The sequence below is a fragment of the Rhagoletis zephyria genome, unplaced genomic scaffold (assembly GCF_001687245.7).
Source record: "Rhagoletis zephyria isolate East Lansing unplaced genomic scaffold, Rhagoletis_zephyria_1.1 Rzeph_scaffold_04982, whole genome shotgun sequence".
Lineage (NCBI taxonomy): Eukaryota > Metazoa > Arthropoda > Insecta > Diptera > Tephritidae > Rhagoletis > Rhagoletis zephyria.
The window spans coordinates 12,440-38,897 of NW_016162065.1; the positions used below are offsets into that span (position 1 = coordinate 12,440).

A 26,458-nucleotide genomic window follows, 5' to 3' on the forward strand; every position below is an offset into this window, starting at 1 on the left:
AACATGCATAACTACATACATACATAATAAATATGTACGTTGATATTAGCGCACAAATAAACATAAATAAATGTATTATGAAGAGAGCCGCAGTACATACAATAAACAGTGCAAATGTCCGGAACAAATTAACTTGGGTACAACATCGCCTGACCACGAGTACTTTTTTTTGGACGCGTTGCTCTCACTCCTTCAACGTTTGGTTAATCTCACTCGACTTTATCTATCGTCTATATACATACATTTGCATGCACTTTAAGCCTGAATATTTGAAAACCTAAAAAATGTATACTATGCACATTAGGGCGGATAAATTTGTATGGACATTTTTTTCGACTATGAGCGTATAGCACAGATGAATTCTATGTGTAATTCTAAGCAAATGTACCGAAGAAACTAGGGCTCTAAAATTAATTTGGAGTTTGCCAAATCGCGAAAATAGGTTTCTTTTCATTGTGCTGTAAAGTCGTAAAGATGTGCTTAAATTTTGTATAAAAACGTACTTGAAGGGGTTTTTGGCATGGGGAATCCATTTCCGCACTTATCTTTTTCCTAAAATTTCCACCAGAGGGCGCAACAGTGAAAATTTTCCAAATTGATTTTAGACCCATGGTTTCTTCGGCAAATTTGCTTAGAATTACACGTAGAATCCTGCTATGCTATACGCGCATAGTCAAAAAAAAAAAAATTCCTGCCCTAATGTTCATAGGTTCGTATACAATTTCTATATATCGCTTATGTACCTAGATTGTTTATATACATATATGGTACTGTACTTCTAGCGTGCCCGGCTTACCCAGACATGCCATGATCGGAACGCATTCATACGTTCAACAGGCGCGCTCGCGAACAGTCGTCTTTACGTTTCCATTAGCCATTTCTGCTGTATGCGCCTCGAAGCGTGTTTCCAATGGTGTGATTTTGAGTGAAAGAAATTGAAAACAATAAGAAAACGATAGACCGTGCGTGCTTACCCAAACGTATGTACATAAATAGTACCATGCAAATTAGTGTATGTAAGTGGCTTTAAAACGCTGGAATAACACAGTTCGCGAGGAAAAACTAAAAAAAAAAAATTGTGAAAGTCTGTGGTAAAAAAACGAGAATTAAAGATATAACTAAAGAAATCGTAGTTACTGAATAGATTAAAAAAATAAAAATAAAAAAATAAAATAAAATTATTATTAAATACCAATAACTCAAGCGGAATAAGCCTTTTTTCGGTTAGTTAAAGTCAAAACTAAGAACAAATTAAAATAACTAAAACTTGTGCAACAAATACATATCCTTTTCGCTGGAAAGCCATAACTGATTGAAAAAAAATGCGAATTTCATCACAAAAAAAAAATAACAAATAACAGCTAAGCATAAAAATATCCATTTCGCTGGAAGAAATACATAAAAATATATAAATTTCAAAAACTGAATTTAAAATTACCAAACTCGCCATTTTTTTTAACAGAAAACACTAGGAAAATTTAGTGGCTTCGATAAATTTTCCAGCTATTAACTAATTAATGTAAAAAGTTTAAAAGTATATAAAAAATTTAACTTAAACAAAAAAATTTAATTGAAACCAAAAAATCGTAATCTAAATTAAAAAATTCAAAACCAAATTTTAAATATTTATTGCCCCAAAAAATTCTAGTTTTAAGAATTTTGGCTGTGATATTTATATTTTCTACACACCGCTTTTTTAAAAAGCAACTGTGCTATTTTCCTTACCAAAAGTAGAAAATTTAAGTGCAAATAATTTTCAAAAACTATTCATAAGCCGAAAACAAAATGAAAGTGCCAGCAAAGGACTCAAAATATTCCATAAATTTGAAGATTTTTAAGCTGCACAACTACAGCACCGCTCCCAAAATGGGCACCAGCTGCAGCAGCAGCAGCAGCAACAGTTGCAGCAACAATGGTGGCGATAAGAAATCGCCCTCCCCCACCGGCGTCAAACCGCCTGCCATACTAACCAAACGAAACTCTTGGCGTGCTTCATGGAAATTTTCAGCAGCAAAGCAACAACAAAAACAGCAACAGCAACAGCAACAATCTGAATCTTCTGACTGCGCCATCAATGGCACGAGTCATAGTGAGCAAGATAATTCGACCACTGAGCATGATGCTGATAGTAAAAACAAGCGTTTGAATAGTTTGAATGGCAACAATGAGTCAGCATGCGTGGCGGACAAAAGAACACAACATTGGGCGGATGCCTTGGATCGCATCGCAGTGCAAAGTGCGGAAAGCAGTAAAGGGTCCTCATCGTCGCAGCAACAGCAGATGCACGAGACTGATGAATTTATGTGTAAGTTTTGCTGTGAAGGAAGGAGTTTGTTTATTATAGATAAAAGAAAGAGTGTCGATAAACTGTGTGTGTGTGTGTGTGGCACTTGAAGAGTGAAGAACGCTCCAATGGCGCCCCTGTAGTTTTTTGTTTTGTAAAAATATTTAAGATTATTAATTAAGCAATAGTTCAAATTTCACTTGAATAGCTTATCAGTAAACTTGAAATTTCATGTGAACACTGCATGATGCCTGCGTCGCCAAACGCCATTTCTTCGCGGTGCAAAGGTTAGGATTTCTGATAAGAACTGCCACCTTTTTCGGCCTGTGCAACAAAATTAAAATTTCCGAGATTTTTAATTAGCTGATATTAATCGTAAAGTTATTTAAGAATGCATTTGAAATTAATTTAAAGAAAGTTTTTGCAAATAACAAACATATGGATACATATGTATGTAATTCGCTTCATCATCGCTCTCCCCGTGCATCCCTAAGATTATACTAATTCTAATTCGAATGATTGTATGATCAGTTGTAATCATTCCAACACGCTGCTTATGCATGCGCGTGTGCCTAAACGATTATTTACATAAGTAATATTTGTATAAATTCTATGTGAATAATTGCACATGCGGATGTTTTGTTTTGTTATGAAGCATTGGGCCGGAGACCGTGAATGAAATTTTCCATGCTAAGGCGAAAGTAAATTTCGTTTGTTTTATACACTTGTATTTGTTTATACTTGTGTGTTTTTATTTAGCTTTAAATTAATTTCCAATCCTTCAAATCACAAAAATCGCTAATAAGATCAGAAAATAATTAAAGATATGGCTGCCAGTTCCATTTATTGCATTATTATTATTTTATTGCTTACATGTATTGAATATCTGATTAAAAATCCCATTATCCATTATCCACTAACCGGACATCCGGATAACAAAAGAAATGATACTAGCAGATTCTGGCTTTTATCCTATCACGATATACGAACGGATATTCGGTTGGTCCCAGCCCTAATTGAGTATTGTATGCTGGGGATTTGTCGAGTGTAGGCTTCCTTCCCGACTCGCTGACGTCTTTGGAAAGTTTCGGCGCAATGCCTTTTCATTTGAGACAAGAGTAGAGATGCTCTTGGTCCATGTTTGTCTTTGCGTCATCGCCAAGAGACCGAGGTGACCATATCAACGTTCGATTTCGTTGCGGGTTGTTTGGCCCAACGACCCTTTCGTCCATTGCAATGGTATCAAGATTTGGCTCAACACTTTGCCCGTTTGGATTAGCATCCATCACCGCGATCGACATCGAGTGATCTTTTAAGTGCGCCGACTGCTGCACTGTTCAGTGTAATAACTATTTATAGTTGTTTCTCTCTTAAATAAATATATAAAATATTCCACTAAAGTTTACCACTAATGAAAAAAACGATTATTTCTTTTAATAATCAACTGCAGCTATTACAGTGACCTAGTGTGTATGGGTCTCTATCTTTAAGTGCTGACGAATATATGTGCGTATAAAAATTGCATTCATATTTTTTATAAAAAACGTTTTATTACCTTTCAATCAAAGAACATAAGCTAAATAAATCGAATGAGATATCAAATCTATCGCTTAGATTATTTAAATGTAGCAAGAAATGGCTATAAAGATTAAGCTGGAATTTTTTTTAAATCAAAACTTGCGCACTTGTTATTTTGTTAATGATATTATTCCCAGATATTAGTTGAGGTATGCACTGCGCCCAGGAGATCTATTGTGCCCTCTTCCTCCTTAAAACACCTCGCTCAGTCCTAGTTCCCGTAGGAAGTCCAAAACATTATTTGGTGGCATCGAGTGTATGTGGTTCGGCTGCGGGCATAATGACCCGCGGTATTTCGCCCGTCGCCTAGCCACGGCGTCACATTCCAGAAGTAGATGCTCAGAAGTCTCAGCTGCGTTATCGCAGAACCGGCATACATTGTTGGACCAGATCCCGAGTTTATGTAGGTGACTTCATAATCTGCAATAACCTGTTAATATACCTGTTAGAACTCTTAGTTTATACTTTGGGAGATTAATTAGTTTATCGTATCCTTCCCTATTGTAACCTCCCAGTAGTTTATTTGCCTGTCGCAACCCAAGGGCTTGATTCCAGTGCTGTTCTCTGCTAGTTCTCTCTTCTCTCCTAAGCTCTTCTCGGATGGTGTGCGGTCCTACCGCAAAGAAGGACGGCTCGGGGCCTATTGGTGGTACTGCTGCCGCTTTCCTGCCAAGCATGTCTGCCTGCTCATTACCTTCTATGCCCTTGGGGCCCGGCACCCAGAGGAGGAAGATCTCGTTGGCTGCCGCAAAGGCGTTTAGCCTCTACGCACTCAGGAACCATTGCAGACTTGATTTCATTAGAGATAAGGGCTGTGAGTGCAGCCTGACTGTCGCTTAATATTAATATATATTCATAACGGTACTTTCGCTGAAGATTGATCTCTGCACACAGACTAATGGCGTGAACCTCCGCCTGGAATATGCTAGGCAGAATGCCCATCGGAACTGAGACCCTTGTTCTTGGCCCACAGATTTCAGCTCCGATGCCTTCGGGTATTTTTGAGCCTTCCATGTACCAAACAAGGGGGCGCAGATGGGAGTATTTATTTAAATTTATGTCGTTCCAACTTGCCTTATTCCCCAGTTCTACTTTGAACTTTCTTTCGAAACTAATGATTCTGCAGATATCATCTCGTGGGAGTTGTGTCAGGGGTAGTTGGGTCCTGAGAGATTCCATATTTCGAAATGATATCACTTTTCCTCTTCCAAAACCCTCCCCGGTGAAATTCATTAGTGATCGTTTGGCTAATGTGAAGTGCCGTGAGCTCGAGAATAACCTCCAATGCTTGCGGCTGAACACGTACACATTGCGCCGGTGATGCACACACACGCAAGTTGTTGCAGTTTTGTGATTGAACGCCTCACAGTCTCTAGGTTGGCTCTCGAGCCCCAGGCCATCGCCTCATTAGATGTCGTCACATCGACGTGTTCCTTCCATGAGAGTTTAGCGTCGAGCGTGGTGCCCAAGTATCTCACTTCCGAGACGACGCCGACTTTCGTGCTATCGAGAGCTACAGTTCTCATTCCCGGTAGGGTTCTTCTCCTTGTAAATGGGATAATTGCTGTTTTTGTTTGGTTAATTTTTATGACCTTTATCCACACACCCTTTCTTTGTTATTTTGGGGATGACGATGTCATCCGCGTAGCTTTGGCATCGGATTCCATTACCTGATTGCATTTGCAAGAGTCCATCTACTAATGTGAACGGGGTATCTTCCATGACATCCCTGATCAATCTGCTAGTTCAAGGTGGATGCGAAACGAAAAGCTTTTGAAAACACTTTATTCCAAAAAAATTTTGAAATCGGGCAACCACTTATATCTGGTAGATATGTACCTACGTACCTTAAGAAAAACATTTTAATACAAATTTATGCCAGTCGAAATGTATTTCAGAAAGTGTTTCATAGAGCAAGATGCTTCACAGCTACGTAAATATAATAAATGCAAAATGAAACATCTAAATATCGAGGTGTTTGCTAGAGTATACATACATATGTATGTATGTAGGTACGACTAAATTGATAAGATATGGATTTTATTTGATTCGCATAAAATAGTAAATGAAATCATTTGTTTTTGTTTATTTGCGTATTCATTGCCACTAACAATTAGTTACTTCGCTTAGTTCCCTTCAATTANATATCTGGTAGATATGTACCTACGTACCTTAAGAAAAACATTTTAATACAAATTTATGTCAATCGAAATGTATTTCAGAAAGTTTTTCATAGAGCTGCTACAACAGCTACGTAAATATAATAAATGCAAAATGAAAACAATAAAAAATCTAAATATCGAGGTGTATGATAGAGTATACATATATATGTATGTATGTAGGTACGACTAAATTGATAAGATATGGATTTTATTTGATTCGCATAAAATAGTAAATAAAATCATTTGTTTTCGTTTATTTGTGTATTCATTGCCACTAACAATTAGTTACTTCGCTTAGTTCCCTTCAATTAACCATAAATTTGATAAGAAACCTTTGAAATGTTTGATTACACTATACAACACAAACAAATTGCAATGTTCTCACAAAGGATTCTGGCAGAGAGGACCAAAATGCAATATATTGAACGCTTATATTCAAAACCTGCAATCGGTGATTTTTACAAAAAGTACTTTCTGATATTAGAACTTGTCTGAGACTTAACTGTCATCAATGATGTTAATGCTGACTTTATATACTTATCGCTTGTTAGAAGAATTTTCCATTGTAAAAATAAAATTAACATCAGCTAAGTCTAAGATATGTTCTAACATCAGAAAGTACTTTTTTGAAAATCGCTGTAAGCAGGTTTCGAATATAAGCCCTCAATATACGTGTACCGGAGTTTTGAAAGTTTAGGTCTGAATTTTATTTTAGGGTGTTCAAAGTGTGCCCGCTTTTGCGCATTCTTATGGAAAATCGGCGTAGAAAATCGTCCTTACATTTTAGGCATACGTTGTGTCCAGCGGTTTTATTAAAAATACGACGGAGAACATTTCTGTGAAACATTTTAACCCTCCAACTCCTTAATAGGTGGGTATCTTTTGTCATTTTTTAGAAAAGTGCAAAAAATATACCTAAAATAGGGATGAAATGTTTTAGAAAAATATTTACCATTAAATTCTAAGCTCAAAATTCATCTAAAATGCCAGTAATAAGTCTAAACTGAAAATGTGCTTAAGACCCAATAGGTCTGTGAACCGGCTTTCAGAGGGTTAGCGTATATGGAAAATTTTTGGTTTGTAAAATTTCCCTATATGTCAACATATATGAGGCGAGAGCAGCCTATTTAAAAAAAATCTGCACCTATGTACGTGATGATACTCATTATAGTAAAATGAAACTAAGAGGCCTATTACGGGTTCGTTTCGAGTAATGCATTTTAAGCTCTTCTTCACTTTTGGTTTAAATGTCAGTTAGGCTACTCTGGCTCTCAGTTAGGGTTGCCAACCGTACTATAAAATATAGTATTGTACTATTTGTACTGTTAGAAAAAAATAAAGTATGCAAAAATATTATATTTCTTCAATTATAATTGTAAATATATTTAAGTTATTTCTAAGAAAGAAATGTTTTGAAATGGATGACATTTATACTGAAATATCAATATTAAAATAAATATACTTTNGATCTAAAATGCCATTAATAAATCTAAACTGAAAATGTGCTTAAGAGCCAATAGGTCTGTGAACCGGCTTTTTGAGAGTTAGCGTATATGGAAAATTTTTGGTTTGTAAAATTTCCCTATATGTCAACATATATGAGGCGAGAGCAGCCTATGTAAAAAAAAATCTGCACCTATGTACGTGATGATACCTATTATAGTAAAAGAAAACTAAGAGGTCGTGCCTGGGGCTATTACAGGTTCGTTTCGAGTAATGCATTTTAAGCTCTGCCTCACTTTTGGTTTAAATGTCAGTTAGGCTACTCTGGCTCTAAGTTAGGGTGTGCCAACCGTACTATAAAATATAGTATTTTACTATTTTTTTAGTCTGCGTACTATATACTGTTGGAAAAAATATAGTATGCAAAAATATTATATTTGTTCAATTATAAGTGTGAATATATTTCAGTCATTTCTAAGGAAGAAATGTTTTGAAATGTACTGAAATATCAATATCAAAACTAATATACTTTAAAACAAAGGTCAAATAGATCAAAATTGGCAACATTTTTAAAAATACTTAGAAAGATTTTCCAAATTTACTTAAAACTATTTCGCGTATGCTCTCTATTTCTGCAGCTTCAGCATTCACAGAAAGAGTTTTTCTATTAAGATTTTGAAATGGTGTGATGTGAGAAATAAAGCGAGTATCTCACTAATAAAAAATGAACTTTTAATTTATATTAATTTAAATAGTGATATATAGAAATCTATATTTTTATGGAGGAAATGCATAAGAAAGAAAAAAGATGTACACTTAAAAAGNTCAAACAGATCAAAATTGGCAACATTTTTAAAAATACTTAGAAAGATTTTCCAAATTTACTTAAAATTATTTCGCTTATGCTATCTATTCCCGCAACTTTGGCATTCACAGAAACAGTTTTTTCTATTAAGATTTTGTAATGGTGTGATGTGAGAAATAAAGCGAATATCTCACTAATAAAAAATTAACTTTTAATTTAAATATTGATAGCGATAAAGCATTTGATACTTTCAAAGAAATATATATTTTTGTGGACTAAATGCATAAGAAAGAAAAAAGATGTACACTTAAAAAGCATTTTTACTTTTTCTTAAAAAAAATACTATATATGTATATTTGAAGTGTACTATATTTTCTCAGATTTTTTTGAAAAATTACTATGAATTTCTTAGAAAATGTTGGCAACNTCTATATTCAGATTTTTTTGAAAAATTACTATGAATTTCTTAGAAAATGTTGGCAACTCTACTCTCAACGCCTCATACCTGTGGTCATAAGCAATAACCGCCTATGTCGAAGAACCTGAATTCGAGAAAAAAAACATTTTAAACATTTGGATTGTAATGTTAACCTTATCGGGAAACCAAAATATGTTCGTCTGTAACTTTTTAAATAGCCTAGCTGGCGAGAAGGGGATTTCAATACACATGGAATAGTAGTTCCAGAATATGACAGCATATATAACTCAATTCTTACTTAAGTCGAATTAGGCGGTTATTGCTTATAGCCACAGATATATATGTAATATGTATATTTATAAATACAAATTTCGCTACATAAAGGTGAAAAGGTGCCAAGTCCATTTTCTTTTTCAAAATTTAGTTTTTTTGCTGAATGGCAGGTAATACGAAACTAAATCGACTATTCGTCTCCGCTGAACAATTTAAAAAAATAGACTTGGGGTATCTTTTCACCCTTAGGTGACGATATGAACCTTGTTATTTTGGGAAAAGTTGGATTTTGTTGTACGGTGTCATCAAAGTGAGAACTGAACTGACTTGCAATTTTCTTATATGTATATATGTATGCGCATACATGTATATATACATATACATAAACTCAAATATTGCGTTTCTTACTTCTTTTTTTTATAAACGGAAATTCTCTTCTATCTTCATTAAATTTCAACTGTGTTCTTTAATTGCTAAAAAAGCCGATTATTAAAATTATTTGTAATTGGTACATATGTTTGCTCATTGCCCCTATGCACTTAAATATATACTGAAACATACATATAAATATTCATACATATCTGTATATGCGTAAGTACATATGTGCAAGTACATAAACGTGCATATGGATTTGTGTTTAGTAGAAAGAAAGTACGTTGCTTTAACAGCACGGCTAACACTTCTAGTCAGTCGCCAGTTGTCACCGGACATGTGCTAAAGTTGTGTCGTGTGCTTTATAGCGAATTATTTTACTTTTTCACCATATTCATTGCTTTCATTTACTTACATACATATGTATTCATCTAACCCGCAAAAGTGCTTTAATCTTACAACGACCACGTTATCTATCGCTGTCGATATGCAATATGTATGTACATACATACATAAACACTTTATTTATTTTTTTTATTAAATTAATTAGTTATATTTTCATAAATCCGGGCACTTTCCATTCAATGTCAAATGAGCNCGTAATATGTGTATTTATAAATACAAATATCGCTACATAAAGGTGAAAAGGTGCCAAGTCCATTTTTTTTCAAAATATGAACCTTGTTATTTTGGGGAAAGTTGGATTTTGTTGTACAGTGTTATCAAAGTGAGAACTGAACTGACTTGCAATTTTCTTATATGTATATATGTATGCGCATACATGTATGTATATATACATATATGTACATAAAGTCAAATATTGCGTTTCTTACTTCTTTTTTTTAACGGAAATTCTCTTCTTTTTTCATTAAATTTCAACTGTGTTCTTTAATTGCTAAAAAGCCGATTATTAAAATTATTTTGCCCCTATGCACTTAAATATATACTGAAACATACATATAAATATTCATACATACATATCTGTATATGCGTAAGTACATATGCGCAAGTACATAAACGTGCATATGGATTTGTGTTTAGTAGAAAGTAAGTACGTTGCTTTAACAGCACAGCTAACACTTCTAGTCAGTCGCCAGTTGTCACCGGACATGTGCTAAAGTTGTGTCGTGTGCTTTATAGCGAATTAGTTTACTTTTTCCCCATATTCATTGCTTTCATTTACTTACTTACATATGTATTCATCTAACCCGCAAAAGTGCTTTAATCTTACAACGACCACGTTATCTATCGCTGTCGATATGCAATATGTATGTTCATACATACATAAACACTTTATTTATTTTTTTATTAAATTAATTACATAGTTATATTTTCATAAATCCGGGCACTTTCCATTCAATGTCAAATGAGCAGAAATACCACAACTACGCTTTACAATCCGCTTGCTGCTGCTAAGCTATCTCTCATCAAGTGACTAGTGTTTTTTTTTGTTACGCCACGCTCCTACAAACGCTCGATCCATTGAGCTTTGTGTCTCTCTTGAGAAGTGCTCGTGCTGTGAAGGAAGTGCTGTTGGAATTTCCTCAAATAAAAGCTTTTTTTCCATGAAGTGTTGACATATCGCCGACATTGATATTTATTGAATAAAAAAATAAAATAAAACTAATAAAAAAAATTTAACTAAATAACTTAAAAATGCATCTAGCTGACGCTTTGGAGCTATTACGCACAGGTTAGTGCTCATAATAGTCCTTTTTTTGTTTTTTGTGCACTTTTTGAACATTGAGTACAACTTGATAATTGAAGAGTTTATTTTACGCTGATTATTAGTATGTCCAACTAAATAAGCAAAATTGTACTGTTTATGGTTTTAAGAAACCTTGAGATTTGTAATCTATTCTGGGCTAAAAGCATCATCGATCGAGTAGTTTAAAAATACACGCAGTCCAAAAGCAAAGGGCTGCGTTAATTGACCGGCAAGATCAACAATTAACAAAGTAAATCAGCCAATGCGAATACCGCTATTGTAATGTGCTATACTAATACATAGACACATACAATATTTACCTTTTTTATAACAACAAAATACTTTGAAAAAATTCCAAATAATGGATAATGGGCCGTATGAATAAAAACTAAGCAATTGTTTTTTCTTAAAATTTCATACCTTTTACTTCAATTTTGTTTGAATAAATTGAGTAAAAGATCTGAAATTTTAAGAAAAAGCAATTGTTTATTTTTATTCATACGGCCCAATGGACCGATGAGCTNGTTACGCCACGCTCCCACAAACGTTCGATCCATTGAGTTTTTGTGTCTCTCTTGAGAAGTGCTCGCGCTGTGAAAGAAGTGCTATTGGAATTTCCTCAAATAAAAGCCTTTTTTCCATGAAGTGTTGACATATCGCCGACTTTGATATTTATTGAATAAAAAAATAAAATAAAACTAATAAAAAAAATTTAACTAAATAACTTAAAAATGCATCTAGCTGACGCTTTGGAGCTATTACGCACAGGTTAGTGCTCATAATAGTCCTTTTTTTGTTTTTTGTGCACTTTTTGAACATTGAGTACAACTTGATAATTGAAGAGTTTATTTTACGCTGATTATTAGTATGTCCAACTAAATAAGCAAAATTGTACTGTTTATGGTTTTAAGAAACCTTGAGATTTGTAATCTATTCTGGGCTAAAAGCATCATCGATCGAGTAGTTTAAAAATACACGCAGTCCAAAAGCAAAGGGCTGCGTTAATTGACCGGCAAGATCAACAATTAACAAAGTAAATCAGCCAATGCGAATACCGCTATTGTAATGTGCTATACTAATACATAGACACATACAATATTTACTTTTTTTATAACAACAAAATACTTTGAAAAAATTCCAAATAATGGATAATGGGCCGTATGAATAAAAACTAAGCAATTGCTTTTTCTTAAAATTTCATACCTTTTACTTCAATTTTGTTTGAATAAATTGAGTAAAAGATCTGAAATTTTAAGAAAAAGCAATTGCTTATTTTTATTCATACGGCCCAATGGACCGATGAGCTCTTTATTTATAAGCCCATAGTATAACTTGTGTTGCCATAGTTGCTGTGCTATGCACTTGGTAATACCTCTGAAACTAGTAATTGATTNTTTATTTTTATTCATACGGCCCAATGGACCGATGAGCTTTATTTATAAGCCCATAGTATAACTTGTGTTGCCTTAGTTGCTGTGCTATGCACTTGGTAATACCTCTGAAACTAGTAATTGATTAAGCAAATAAATGAATAGTCGACTAAAAGTGGCTTGCTTTGCATAATTTTGGTTCTGCTACGGTCAGCAGTATTTCTCTGCTTAAATACTAAACTACTGCAAATAACTAAAATAAAGTATTTTCCGTTTTTAATTGAATACTTAACCATTGCGCGATAGGCTGCATTCAACGAAATTTTCTAAATGTGTTTCAATAGGGGGTTCGATTTAATATTCNTGTTTTTTGTGCACTTTTTGAACATTGAGTACAACTTGATACTTGAAGAGTTTAAATAAGCAAAATTGTACTGTTTATGGTTTTAAGAAACCTTGAGATTTGTAATCTATTCTGGGCTAAAAGCATCATCGATCGAGTAGTTTAAAAATACACGCAGTCCAAAAGCAAAGGGCTGCGTTAATTGACCGGCAAGATCAACAATTAACAAAGTAAATCAGCCAATGCGAATACCGCTATTGTAATGTGCTATACTAATACATAGACACATACAATATTTACCTTTTTTATAACAACAAAATACTTTGAAAAAATTCCAAATAATGGATAATGGGCCGTATGAATAAAAACTAAGCAATTGTTTTTTCTTAAAATTTCATACCTTTTACTTCAATTTTGTTTGAATAAATTGAGTAAAAGATCTGAAATTTTAAGAAAAAGCAATTGTTTATTTTTATTCATACGGCCCAATGGACCGATGAGCTTTATTTATAAGCCCATAGTATAACTTGTGTTGCCTTAGTTGCTGTGCTATGCACTTGGTAATACCTCTGAAACTAGTAATTGATTAAGCAAATAAATGAATAGTCGACTAAAAGTGGCTTGCTTTGCATAATTTTGGTTCTGCTACGGTCAGCAGTATTTCTCTGCTTAAATACTAAACTACTGCAAATAACTAAAATAAAGTATTTTCCGTTTTTAATTGAATACTTAACCATTGCGCGATAGGCTGCATTCAACGAAATTTTCTAAATGTGTTTCAATAGGGGGTTCGATTTAATATTCACACAAATAGTCGCTGAAGAAATGAAAAAGAAATTTTCTTCTATCAAAATTTCTTAAATCCCTTTGCCGCTCTCAAGAAAAAATGTTCGTATATTTACATATCGCTAGCTTAGAGTGAAACGTTGCTAAGTCGCAATTTAAAAATTGTACAGGAGAGGAAAAAAACTTCTTTAAAAGCAAAGCAAAAGCCTTACGNTGCTTTAATATTCATACAAATAGTCGCTGATGAAATGAAAAAGAAATTTTCTTCTATCAAAATTTCTTAAATCCCTTTGCCGCTCTCAAGAAAAAAATGTTCGTATATTTACATATCGCTAGCTTAGAGTGAAACGTTGCTAAGTCGCAATTTAAAAATTGTACAGGAGAGGAAAAAAACTTCTTTAAAAGCAAAGCAAAAGCCTTACGAATCAGAGGGACTCGATCTTTATTAAAAGATTTCGTACTATTTTGGCCTTATCTCGAATTTCCGGAGCTTTTTTTTTCCTTTCATTGAATATAAAGAAGAAAACATAAAAGAAGGACCTTTACCATTTTCGAAACGATGTATTTTTAATTTCTCTAGCCTCCTGTATCAAAATATGAGTTTTTATAAAAAAGGACTTAGCAACTTTTCACTCTAAGCTAGCGATATTACATATAGGGTGATTCACGTCAAATGTCCAGGCGCGCGGACCGGTGCAAAACTAGCTACTTTTCGACTAGTTGGGAAGCAGACAGAAAATGGGGAAAATAATTCGAAAACTATGATCCATGAGAAAAATCCAAACGAAAATTTATTTGTCATTTTTCTCAATGATGGTAATTTTTAATATTGTTTTTAGTTATCTCAATCGAAATATCAGGTCTTTGAACATAGAAATCATTTATAAAGAAGGGACTCTTTTATTTTTCCGGGTTGAAAAGCGACATCAGTAACTTTCTCCCGAAGCCCTTTTTTCTTTTCCGAAATACTTATATGTAAAGTTATTTCATATTTCGAAGTCGAATTGGTATTAGTCAGGGACGGTAATCATTATGAGTAAAATAATCTAAAACTTAATAATAATTTTTATCTTTGATCGAGAAAATAAAAATGAAGTAATAATAATTACTTTTGACTGAAAAATTAAGACTCAAATATCAATTATTATTTTTAGTCTTTATTGGCTAAACTCGAACAATAAAAATCATTGTAAATTACAGTAGGACGTACGTACACAAATACGTGAGTATAGTTAAAGTTGTTTTATGACGATTTCCATGGACGTGTGGATTTTTTGGTTAAAATTTAAAAAATAATGATTATTTTCCGTCTCTGGTATTAGTAAATGATCAATCAAATGTCTTTTGAATCCAATAGATATTGCCTTTGCAGGCGATTGGATACCTCAAACTTCATACACAGTATTCGATTTCTTCTGTATCATCCGATAGGCTATTGCTGCGATTCATAGTGATGAATCCAAGTCTGCTCTGCAGGAACAATCCGTTTCATGAAGCCTAATTTGAAGTAATTCGAGATATTGAGCCTCATGCATAAAAAGTGAGCTTAAGCTCGGAATCGATTTTCAGTACAAATTCTTCAATTTGAGCTCACTCAATCAGTACAAAAATGAAGTCTGAGCTTAAGCTCACTTTTTATGTATGAATCCCATTGAGCCATTCTCCAGATAACCATTCATCAAAATTTTTAACCCATCGGAGAATTCGCTGAAAACGAAAACATAGTAGTATTTTCAAGGCCAATTCAATGTGATCTTAGTTAATACTTCTACGCGGCATTAAGTTGTGTTAAGTTTCGGCTGTCCAGATATAATCAACAGCCATTTAAGACAGTGACAGCCTCTAAGTAACGTTAAGTTGCCATAATCAGACCTTAATTTATCTGCGACAGGCTACACATTTTTCGTGGGTGAATTGGTCAAGATGAAGAGTCAAGAAAGTTCTGTAATGGCAGCCAAGCTCCTTCCTTACTTACTTTTAAGCTAGTTCACTAGTTCTAGGTGGTGGCTTAATCATGATGTCAGATGTTTTTACTCTGGAAGACAAGCGCTATGAGAGTACCGCTCATAGCTGGGCTGAAAGCAGTGTATTGTATTGTATTTACATTTATACCGTTTCTGAAAGGTCACCGCATATGTAGCAGTGATGGAAAAGTAGGCACAATAGTGCCATTTTTGGCACTTTCATTCACAGAGGCACTTTTGGCTCAATTCATCCTGTTTTGGCACAATCATAAAATACAGAAGCTTAAAATAAAAGGTCGCTATATAAAAAAATCACAAACCACATTATATATTAAAAAATACAAAACGTGAAAATTAAAGCCATAAAAATTAAAATAAGGGCCGTGAGAAATATTTACAAACCGCTGAATTTCATTGTGAATACGCAGTACGTAAAGTAAGTTTTCGCAACAACAAGCTTTAAATTCAGAATTTTTAAAAAGTTTCTAAGTTTGCAGTTCTATTGTCCATTATAGTTCTGCAATATTCCGATGATTTTTGATATTTTTTTCCTGACGGTGTCATACATTTTCATCCATTAAAAAATTTTCGAACACAATTTATATGGAAAAAATTCATGAAAATGAAAACTTGCAATCTCTTTAAAAACTCTGAATTCGAAGTTTGTTCTTGGGAAAACCTTCTGATTTTTTATAATTTTTGTACAAAGTTTGAAATGACGATTTTTGTACATATATTGTGTTTATTAAATTATGAATTAGACTTTTACATAAAATCATTCGAAAAATAATCAGTAAACAAAATAGGCGAAACTGGTCAAATTTTCTAACTGCCATTATACATATGTACATATATTTGTGTAAAATTGTCGGTAATACCTATATTTCGGGGTATTTCCCCTCCGTAATTGGAATTCTGTGTAATTTTACAATGAATTTATGTATATGTCTAAGGAATTCTTCATAAAAGTTATTTACTGTAATAATTTAGCTAATTAATAATTATTATATTACTTCAGTGTATTTTAAAAATATTATTTCTAAAAATATATTGTTCTTAAAACGCCTTAAACAATTTTATTTTGTGGCACTCTCATCTTGTTTTCGGTACTATTTTTGAGGCCCATTTGGTACATTTTGAAATTTTGAAATTCCATCCCTGATCTCAGCACTCTCTATACTTGTAGCCTCACGGCGGGTGATTCGGAGCAGTGTTGCCGTTTTACTCTTTGGTGGCGATCTAGCTACCACATACTTTCTTTTAGCCTTCTGAATAACTTATTCATACTTGGTATGAAGAAGTTGTATATGCTTAATTTGATCTCTTTTTTTTCATTTATGTGAGAGATGAATTTTTAAACTAAGAAAGACTGATATATATATATACATACATCGTCGATGTTTTTGCAAAACCGCCCATCGCCTAATTGCAAAGCCGCCTATCTTACGGCACTCAACGACCGTGTTTGTGTAGGATTAAGTTCCCGATATTGCAGTTGTGAATACAAAAAAACAACAATGTTTAACAGAACGGTAGAAAAATTATGAAATTTCGCCTCTAATCATTTCGATCTTTCCTGGACCTCATTTGTAAAGAAATAAATATTGTACCAGCATTCTGAAAAGTAAAGTTATATACTTCGAGCCTAATGGTACAATCACTTGATGGAGCCAGCAAGCTGGTGTCGTATATTTCCCCTTTTATACAAAAAGGTTTTTTTGGTTTGGTAAAATATTAGCGTTTTTCCAGAGTTCGTTTTTCTATACCATTACTTATTGAAAATGTTTGCGTGTATACTTATATATGTACATATATGTAAGTAAAAATTTTTAGCTACCATTTTTAGACACAACGACTTTTTATAGCTCTTTTTTAGCCCTTTTTTAAAAGGAAAAATGATCGCGGCAACTGATTCGGAGTGATATAAAGATTCGTAAAAAATTGTATGTGTTATATTAAGCTATTCGTTTCTTTCGCAATTTTATAACAATTCCAAATATGCAATATCTTACTATCAGTCTAACATCATTTTATTCTTACTAATACCCTAATTTTTTATAACTAACTACTTTTATTTTTACCGCAATTTTGATTAATTATTTTTTTTACTCACAATTCTTTATTACTTTCTTATACTTACAGCAATGCCATGGTTCGGCATGGATATTGGTGGCACACTTACAAAGCTAGTCTACTTCGAGCCAAAGGATATAACACCCGATGAACAGGATCAAGAGGCTGAAATTTTAAGAAATATACGCCGATACTTAACTAAAAATTCTGCCTATGGCAAAACCGGGCATCGTGATACACATCTACAGGTTAGTGAACCATAACAAAGCGCGTTAAGAAGTTTTACCTAGATATACATATTGAGCCCTAACCGCCAAAAAACGTAAGCGACATTTTTTTAAAAATGTTTTTTTTTTTTTATACAGAAATGCATCTAGATGTTTTAGTAACATTTCTGCATCAAAAATAAAATTAAAAAAATGTCGCTTATGTCTTTTTGGCGGTTAGGGCTCGATATATGCATGTACATTAGACCATACCGCCTTACAAGCAAATAAAAAAAAAGTTTGCGGCACAACCCTGAGTCTTACGTATTTTTACAAGGAAATTAAAAAAAAATTGTTTGGCCGAATCGTAGTTGCGTTTTTACATTTTTCGATAACATCAACATTCGGCAAAAAAGTTTAAATGTTCCTACTGGAATAATCGAAATACTTCCTTAGCCAAAAATGTAATGATTTTTAGCGAGCTTTCAACTGACATTAGGGTGGTACGTTACGGTGATAAGAGCTGAGATCTCGAGGATAAGTACTACAACGGTATAATTGAGATCAATGAACTTTGACACAAATAAAAAATTTTCTCCTCGATGTAAATATGTACATATTATACATACTTTAAGATCCGACTGTAAATGCCGAAGGTATAATGAAAAATGTTAAAATGTTAAAGTTCGGCCAACATTTTTTTCCCCAAATTGCCTAGCAAAAATACTTTAGATGTACATACATGTTCATGAATAGTTTGTCAATAATTGTTAAAATATGTTTACTCAGCATTTAGCAGAATAAACAGTATTAAGCGCGCTGGTCTATGCACATCCGCTTTTAGTTAAACTGAATTTAGTTAAATTATATTTATTTATTTTGTGAAGTCATTGACCAGATATACTAATAGAGAAGGATTTAAATTTGCGAGCTAAGTTTTTCTTTGGGAAATTTACTAAGCTGTTATTAAGCTATTATTTACACTTAGCTGGAGTGTGTTCAATTAACATATAGTTCAATCTCTAACAAAACTAATATGAAACGAAGTTTAAAACTTTTTAAAAGACTACAAAAAAAAACCACAAATTTTTTAACGAGTCAACACAATTCATTTTTATATGGAAGAAACTCGCAACAGCTTCGGCGATAAAAAATCAACGGTAATTTTTAGCCACTTGAAACTTGCATATTATCGGACTAAAATTGAATGGGCTATAAAACTGTGTACTCGAAAAAATTCTAACACTTCTGAGAAAAAAGTTTGAAATTTGGGTGAAATTTTGTCGCGTTTTTTTGTAGTCTTTGAAAAACTTTTAAACTTGGGTTTTTATGTGTTTTGTGAGAGAATATTATTAATTGAAAATTCCCAAAATTAATAAATAAACATGAGTGGCAAGCAATATCAACTTCAAATGGGGGTACTATTGCATTGGCCAATACTGTAGGTATGTCCATTTTCATAGGAAGTGAAAAACTGTAGGCCGACAACGAGGGATGTTTGATAAGCCCAATGACTTTTCCAATAAAAAATGTGCTATTCGGTGAAAAAGCATTTCATATCTTAAGATAAGTCTTCTTCTCTCTCCAGGTTCTCAAAACAGTAGTTTATTTCAGTGATGAACACTTTATTGGAACCTAATCTTTTACCATCTTCAGGCTGGATAAAGAGAAACAATCACATAAGGCTAAATCTGAAAAATATGTTGAATAAAGGAGCAGTTCGTAGCCTAGTTCGTGCAATTTTGTTATTGCCGGTAATATCGGCATCATATCGATTTCTTATTACCAGGCGCTCTAAACCTTCCGTCGAAGGCAACTCACCTGGTCGCGTCATTTTCTTATTACCTGAATGAGTCACTTTATTATTACTATAGACGATATTTGAGCAATAAGTACTTGTGAATATAAAATTATTATTCAAAAACGTAATTGATTATTTACCTCGCTATGGATGCTTTTCAAGAATATTGCTCATGCGAACTTCATCTGTTTCCTAAAACACATGAAAGAAATTCTATTGTATGTTTTGCATGGTGGGTTGTCTTGATGGAAGAGCACTTTTTTCTTCGCCAAATGCGGTCAACCTAGGATTTCAAATCAATATCAGCTTAGCAAAAATATTCACCGTTATGACCTCATACCCTTTCAGGTATTGCATGGGCATCAAAAGTCGTCACGTCTTTGATGTAAGCCAACCTTGCCTCTGGTACGTAAACAAAAAGTCCACTGATTTCATTGTTGAGTTGCCTCCGACCTCCGACTCCACCATCTAACCATCACCTTTATTCTCCGATCGTCCGATATCAATCTATGGATGCAATCGAAGTTTTTTGGCGAAACGACCTCTTTTGGGTGATCTGAACGTTCGCTGTCACTTGTGTTGCTACGACCACAACAGATTTCAGTATCTATTGAAGATAGATGGTGCAAAGTTCCCTAAAGTATTTATCAAGCTTTTCCTTGATTCCGACCGTTCCAATTTCACAAGTTTAATTGTTCGTAACAATTTTAGTAACCTTTAATTTTTTATTACGTGTACAGCGCTTTCAATGTAGTTTTATTTGTTTCTTTCGTTCCGATTTTCGGTACGCATTCCATTCACTTCCAGAGTTGGTTGGTCTCGTTTTTCTTAGTCTATTTACATTTGCATTACATTTTAATTTTTGATGGTTGTTTGTGTGACAATTGGTTAAGCTGTCGTCAATATGTATTTGCACCTAAAACCGTGTTCGCTTATCGGGGAAAACACCTTTGTTCGCAATTTATCAGATATGGTTGTGGGTACATATGTATGTACGTTAAACAAGCATACATATGTGTGTATGTTTACGTTAGTAGAAATGAATGTATGTAAATAGTATACACATTTGTATTTACCAATTTAGCCCTTCAAATCTCCACAATTGGTCAACGCTTTACAAAGCTCTTTACACTATTATTGTCTATTAGATATGTTAATTTGTTTGCGCTTTTTACGATTCCGGGATTTTCGGGATGTCGTTATCGCAATTTCAAATCAAATCAGAAACAAAATCGAATATCATTTACTATTTCCGCCCACGAGAGCTGTGGGCGTGGTAGCGCGTTGAATTTTACCATTTTCATTGATAAGTGCCGAATAGCGCATATACGAAGTTTCAGCGAATTTCTAGTACGCTTATTACTTTTGACCGCAGCTTATATGCGGACGTCCCACTGTGCGTCGCGCTACTGTAAGTACATTTTGCATAAGCAAGTCATTTTTCTGTTGCTGGGCAACTTCGCGCTTTGTTTTCTTTTTTTTCAAAATCCTTTTGTTGGCATAGTTTTGTCTACTCGACCACAATTAACGTAATGAAATGTTTTAATTGACATTTTTGACTCCGCTACTCTCTGAATGAATTAAAAGTAGCGGCGTGTAGTTGCCAAGCATTACATAGTTGGCTCCTTAATTTAAATATGTACGCATACAACTGATTTTCCCATTTCCATGCTTTTCGAGCTACAGATTTGTTGTATGCTCTCTTTGAGTTGAATATGTGCAATTTATGATTTAAGGTACTTTCGGATCCTTGGCTGTTAGCTGACATTTTGTCTATTTGTCAAATAATTCGTTCATTGCCTTATGACAAGAAATGTCAAAACCACTGAACCCAAAATTGCCTCGAAAAAATGTTTTACCCAAAATTAACATTCAATTTTTACTCACCCTAAATTTTTGTTTAAAGGGATACCTGCACGGGTGTTCTACAAAATTATATATGAATTTTAAGTTTTAGAAAAAGTAAGCTTTTACATGCACATTAAGCACTTCTGTGTGCGAATAAGAAATTTGTTTAGGGCAGCAACATAAGGAACACGTATTTATTTAAAGATAGTGGTTTTACCTCCGATGAGGCCCCACTACTTTTGAAGAGGACCACGACAAATGTTTAAAGGGTAATGAGTATAAGGAATGCACCTAGAATCTTGGGACCGTTAGGGTGACTCTGCTTGGTTGATTGACTTTCATGTTGCAGCCAAGAAATACACCCGCCTCTGTGCAGCAGATAAAAAATCGTGCCCAACAATGAAAGGAGAGCTCAACGTCAAAAAGCTGCAATCACAACCAGTGATGCCAGCCGGGAGTGAATTCCCCGATTTCGGTGTAACTTGAATTTCTCGGGAGAATCGGGGAATAGCTTTAAATTTGAGACAATTCAATATACAAACGACTTTGGGTAGAACATTCCTATTGAGGATAAAATTCTATTTATATATTACAACTTGTAATTACAATCTCTCATTTAGTTATTACGGGTTTAAAACATTACGTACTTGCCTCATGCAACCGTGTGAATAATAAAGAAATTGCAATCGTGCATAGCGACCAGTGTTGCCAGCTACTTTGTAGCTAGATTTAGCTATTATTTTCGACATTTAGCTATAGAAATTTATTTTTAGCTAATAGCTACTTTTTAAGCATTTTTTTTAATCGAGTAAGCTATTTTAGCTTAACTTTTTTATAATTTCCCCATTTTTACACAGAGTTTTATCATTTGGATGAATCACAATCAGCACAAGAATTGGTATTCTGGCATACCTAATCCCTTTTTGTTATATCGAATACACCGTGCGACAAAAACAAAAAAAAAATTCTCTCTTACGTCAGGTTTTTTTCAAAGGACCTTGTAATTTCAAAGATATGATTACTTAAAAAAAAAAAAAATTGTAAATTCAGTGCAATGTAGAATAACAATATGGGTACCAAAATGAAAGAAAAAAGTGTTGGTTTACGAGGACGAATGGATATTGAAAGGTTAATTAATGTTATTTTATTTTCTTTTAGCTCACAAAGTAAGAAGGACGAAATTCGAGGATGTGGTCGAGTGTATATTATATATATTAATTATAATTAACCGTCTAGTTTTGTTCACAACGTTTTCCCTTAAATATTGTAATATCTTCACTGGTTCGTCGAAATGGAAAGGAAACTGTGAAACTAAACCAAGGATATTTTTATATTTTAGGAATAGAATTTCAGATTTGAGCTAAAACTTTTAATAATATTTACTAGTCACAATTATAAGGTAGTTTGCTACTCCAATTCAATGTATTGTTCATATTTGTTTGCGTTATAATAATCTAATTATTGAATTTATTTAGCTGTTTTTGAAGAAAAATATTTTTAGCTATTTGTTTGGCTATGAAACTGAAATTGTTTGCCTATTTTTAGCTATTTGTTGGAAGAATTTAGCTATAAGCCTCAAAATTTTCTGGCAACGCTGATTGCGACATTTTTAACTTTTTTCACCTTTCGTTTGGCGCTCTCTTGTCTTGTTTCGTTTTCGCCACCATATACATATTATATACGACAATTAATAATATTTGTTGTTTTTTTTATTAAAAATTTAGCATGAAGTGCTTTAAATATATAGTAAATTCATTTGGGAGGGAATTTTTTAGGAATTTCGGGGAATTAGCCCGAAGAGAGTTGGCATCCCTGATTCACAACAGATTTCCAGCATATTCGGCCTCCAAGCTCACACCTGCTCTCTTAGAGCACTCTCCAACAAACCGATGCATAGGTGCCTATAGAAGCATATGGGTATCCGGATATCGAAATGAACGGATATCTGAAAAACAAAATATACGGATATTAACCAGTTATCCGGATTTTATCCGTATACACAAATATCCGAGTATACGGATAGTCCCAGCCCTAATGCTGAATGTAAATGTTTTTCTTTTATGGGTATTCAGTACACATGTACGACTGCGAAATTTATAAACCACACTTTACTTTAAACTTTCAACCCAGAGACTACCCTTTTATATTTGTTTCCTATAATCTCCAGACGGGAAAACGAAATTGAAAGAAATAAGGTATTGGCGATTTAACTCATCATATTGTGCACTTTTTAAATTTATATACATATGTAGGCATATACATAGGTATAGTATATACACGAGTTTCGAGATGCGTTGCAATCGCAAGATTTATCTTTCTCACCTTCGCTGCTTACTTATTTATAAGCTCTCCACTAATCGCAGTACAAAATCTCGCATTGATTTATGCATCGCATGAATTTGAATTGAATTTTCACTACATCCAGGCTAACGTTGTACACGCGATGGTGTCCACAATAATGCATAGCATACATACATATATTTCTACACACACTTATATTTATTCACCGGTTTTTGTTTCAATGTCAATGCTTGACCTTGTACGCTGCCACTGAATGACACTTTACACATCTTTTGTGCAAAGGAAGAGAAAAAGTCGGTGAACACATATACTAGATATGGGGCAAAACACGTGATTTTCTACGTGACACGTTGTTGCATAGCTCATAATACGAATTTTACTTTTAATCTTCGATAACCGGCGAAGATGAAAATCGAATGCCACTCATAATAAGGGCCAATGTTTATATGAAATTCTATTTATATAAATAGTTTTTATTTGAAAAAAATAATTCCGTGAAAAAGCGTGAGTGAGTGTGCGTGATTAAAGCATTAGGAGTTGTGGGCGTTCGTGAACGTGATTGAAACAAATTTAACAGAACGTGAGTGGGCGTGATTTAAAAAACCATCAACGTTAGCGTGCGTGAACGTGAGCCAAAATTACTCACGCGCCCATCTCTATGATATACACACTTAAAACGGAAACTTTTACTTACATATTAGCCGTCATCGATTCGCCAACAGTTAGCGAAGGGCGAAACGAACGAACTCAATGAGGTACAACCAAACTCGCTATCGTCTATCCGTGCTAGCTAACTTTGTTGTTGCTTTCACATGCAAAATTCTTCTTTAAGCGACCGGAACTCAAATATAGCGAGCGAGAAGTGGCGAATCGATGACGGCTATTTACATTCATACGTTGCGTGAAATTATTTTTATTAAACTCGTTTAGTTTGACAAACTTTTTTTGTTTTATATGTTATCGACCCGTTCTAATGTACATGTGTATGTGTGTACTTATATAAAACTTATATGCGATTTCTATTGCTTTTTTATGTAGATGGACAACGTGGAAATACGTAAACGCCGTGGCTCACTGCATTTCATCCGCTTCCAAACCACTGACATGGGCAATTTCCTCATATTGGCCAAGCAAAAGGGCATGGCCGAATTGGTGACCACCGTTTGTGCTACTGGTGGTGGTGCATTCAAATTTGAAAATGAATTCCGGCAGGTGAGGGCGTGCGAATACCTATTATGCCTATGAGCAAATCGTTTTCAATACATATTTCGTTTTTGTTTTTTGCGCTCCAGCAAGTCAATATGAAACTCGCCAAATTCGATGAACTCGATACGCTCATCAAAGGCATACTTTTTGCAGAGGTGCAAAATCNAGCGCGCGAATACCTATTATGCCTATGAGCAAATCGTTTTCAATACATATTTCGTTTTTGTTTTTTGCGCTGCAGCAAGTCAATATGAAACTCGCCAAATTCGATGAACTCGATACGCTCATCAAAGGCATACTTTTTGCAGAGGTGCAAAATCCCACAGAGTGCTATTTTTATGAGAATGCGCGTGATATTATGTGAGTATGGTATTTGCAAATTCGATCTTAAGTTTCATTTAATTTACATGATTTCTTTAAAATTTTCAGGAAGAGCGAGAAGCGTGCTTTTGATTTCTCCAAGCCGTACCCANTCAAAGGCATACTTTTTGCAGAGGTGCAAAATCCCACAGAGTGCTATTTTTATGAGAATGCGCGTGATATTATGTGAGTATGGTATTTGCAAATTCGATGTTAAGTTTCATTTAATTTACATGATTTCTTTAAAATTTTCAGGAAGAGCGAGAAGCGTGCTTTTGATTTCTCTAAGCCGTACCCATTCATTTTGGTAAATGTCGGCTCAGGTGTGTCGATATTGGCTGTCTACGGTCCGGACAATTATAAGCGTGTTTCAGGCACAAGGTATGTTTGTGGGGGCGCTATGTATTTCTAACTGAGGAGAAAACAAAAAACAATGGCAGCAAAATGGCAAATCTAATTGCTGAAAAGTAGTTTTTTCGAATATTTTTTATGCATAAAAATGATCGTATTTTTCTTCTATTCCAGCTTGGGTGGCGGTACATTCCTTGGCCTCTGTTGTTTGCTAACTGGCTGCAATTCATTTGAAGAGGCCATACAACTTGCAACCAAAGGAGACAATCGTAAAGTAGATAAATTAGTGCGTGATATCTATGGCGGCGATTATGATCGTTTCGGTTTGACTGGTGATTTGGTGGCGTCAAGGTAAGTAAAGCGTTAAACCCAAAGATATTATTTATAGTTAACCCGAACTATTATATATTTTCCTACTTTCAGTTTTGGCCAAATGCATATTAAGGATAAACGCTCATCGGTGTCGCGAGAGGACTTGGCTAATGCAACATTGGTAACAATTACCAACAATATTGGCTCAATTGCACGAATGTGTGCCTTGAATGAGAAAATGGATAAGGTGAGAAAGAAGTAAAAATTACTTACGTACGGGCTAACAGACCTTCAGTTGATCCTATTCCCCAAAGTTCAGTTCTTCACCAACACCAAAAACCTTAATCAATTGGCTATTTTCCTTTGAAATTGTTTTTTCCGTGGTGCTCGTTGTTGTTGTTGTTGTAACATCATACAAATTCCCCAAAGAATTTTTGGGGAGTGCTGTTGGAGTGACAGTCCTTGGCCAGATATAAATCTGGGTCGTTCCGGTT

General features: G+C 34.1%; 1 protein-coding gene across 4 annotated transcripts in view; it reads left to right on the forward strand.

Moving 5' to 3' along the window:
* Positions 1-1,740: 1,740 nt before the first annotated feature.
* The window catches only part of fbl (pantothenate kinase 3 fbl), a 25,847-nt gene continuing 1,129 nt past the window's right edge, over positions 1,741-26,458 (forward strand). The window contains exons 1-8 of one of the 4 annotated variants that reach the window (XM_017626992.1): positions 1,745-2,305; positions 17,649-17,827; positions 24,774-24,947; positions 25,028-25,096; positions 25,252-25,301; positions 25,557-25,682; positions 25,827-26,003; positions 26,076-26,211. In XM_017626992.1, the coding sequence (XP_017482481.1) occupies positions 1,786-2,305; positions 17,649-17,827; positions 24,774-24,947; positions 25,028-25,096; positions 25,252-25,301; positions 25,557-25,682; positions 25,827-26,003; positions 26,076-26,211 (1,431 nt within the window). In that variant the 5' untranslated portion in view covers positions 1,745-1,785. Of the gene's footprint in view, positions 2,306-11,698; positions 11,812-17,648; positions 17,828-24,773; positions 24,948-25,027; positions 25,097-25,182; positions 25,302-25,437; positions 25,488-25,556; positions 25,683-25,826; positions 26,004-26,075; positions 26,212-26,458 lie in introns of those variants that run through there. The other 3 variants (XM_017626991.1, XM_017626994.1, XM_017626993.1) reach the window with 3 other exon arrangements.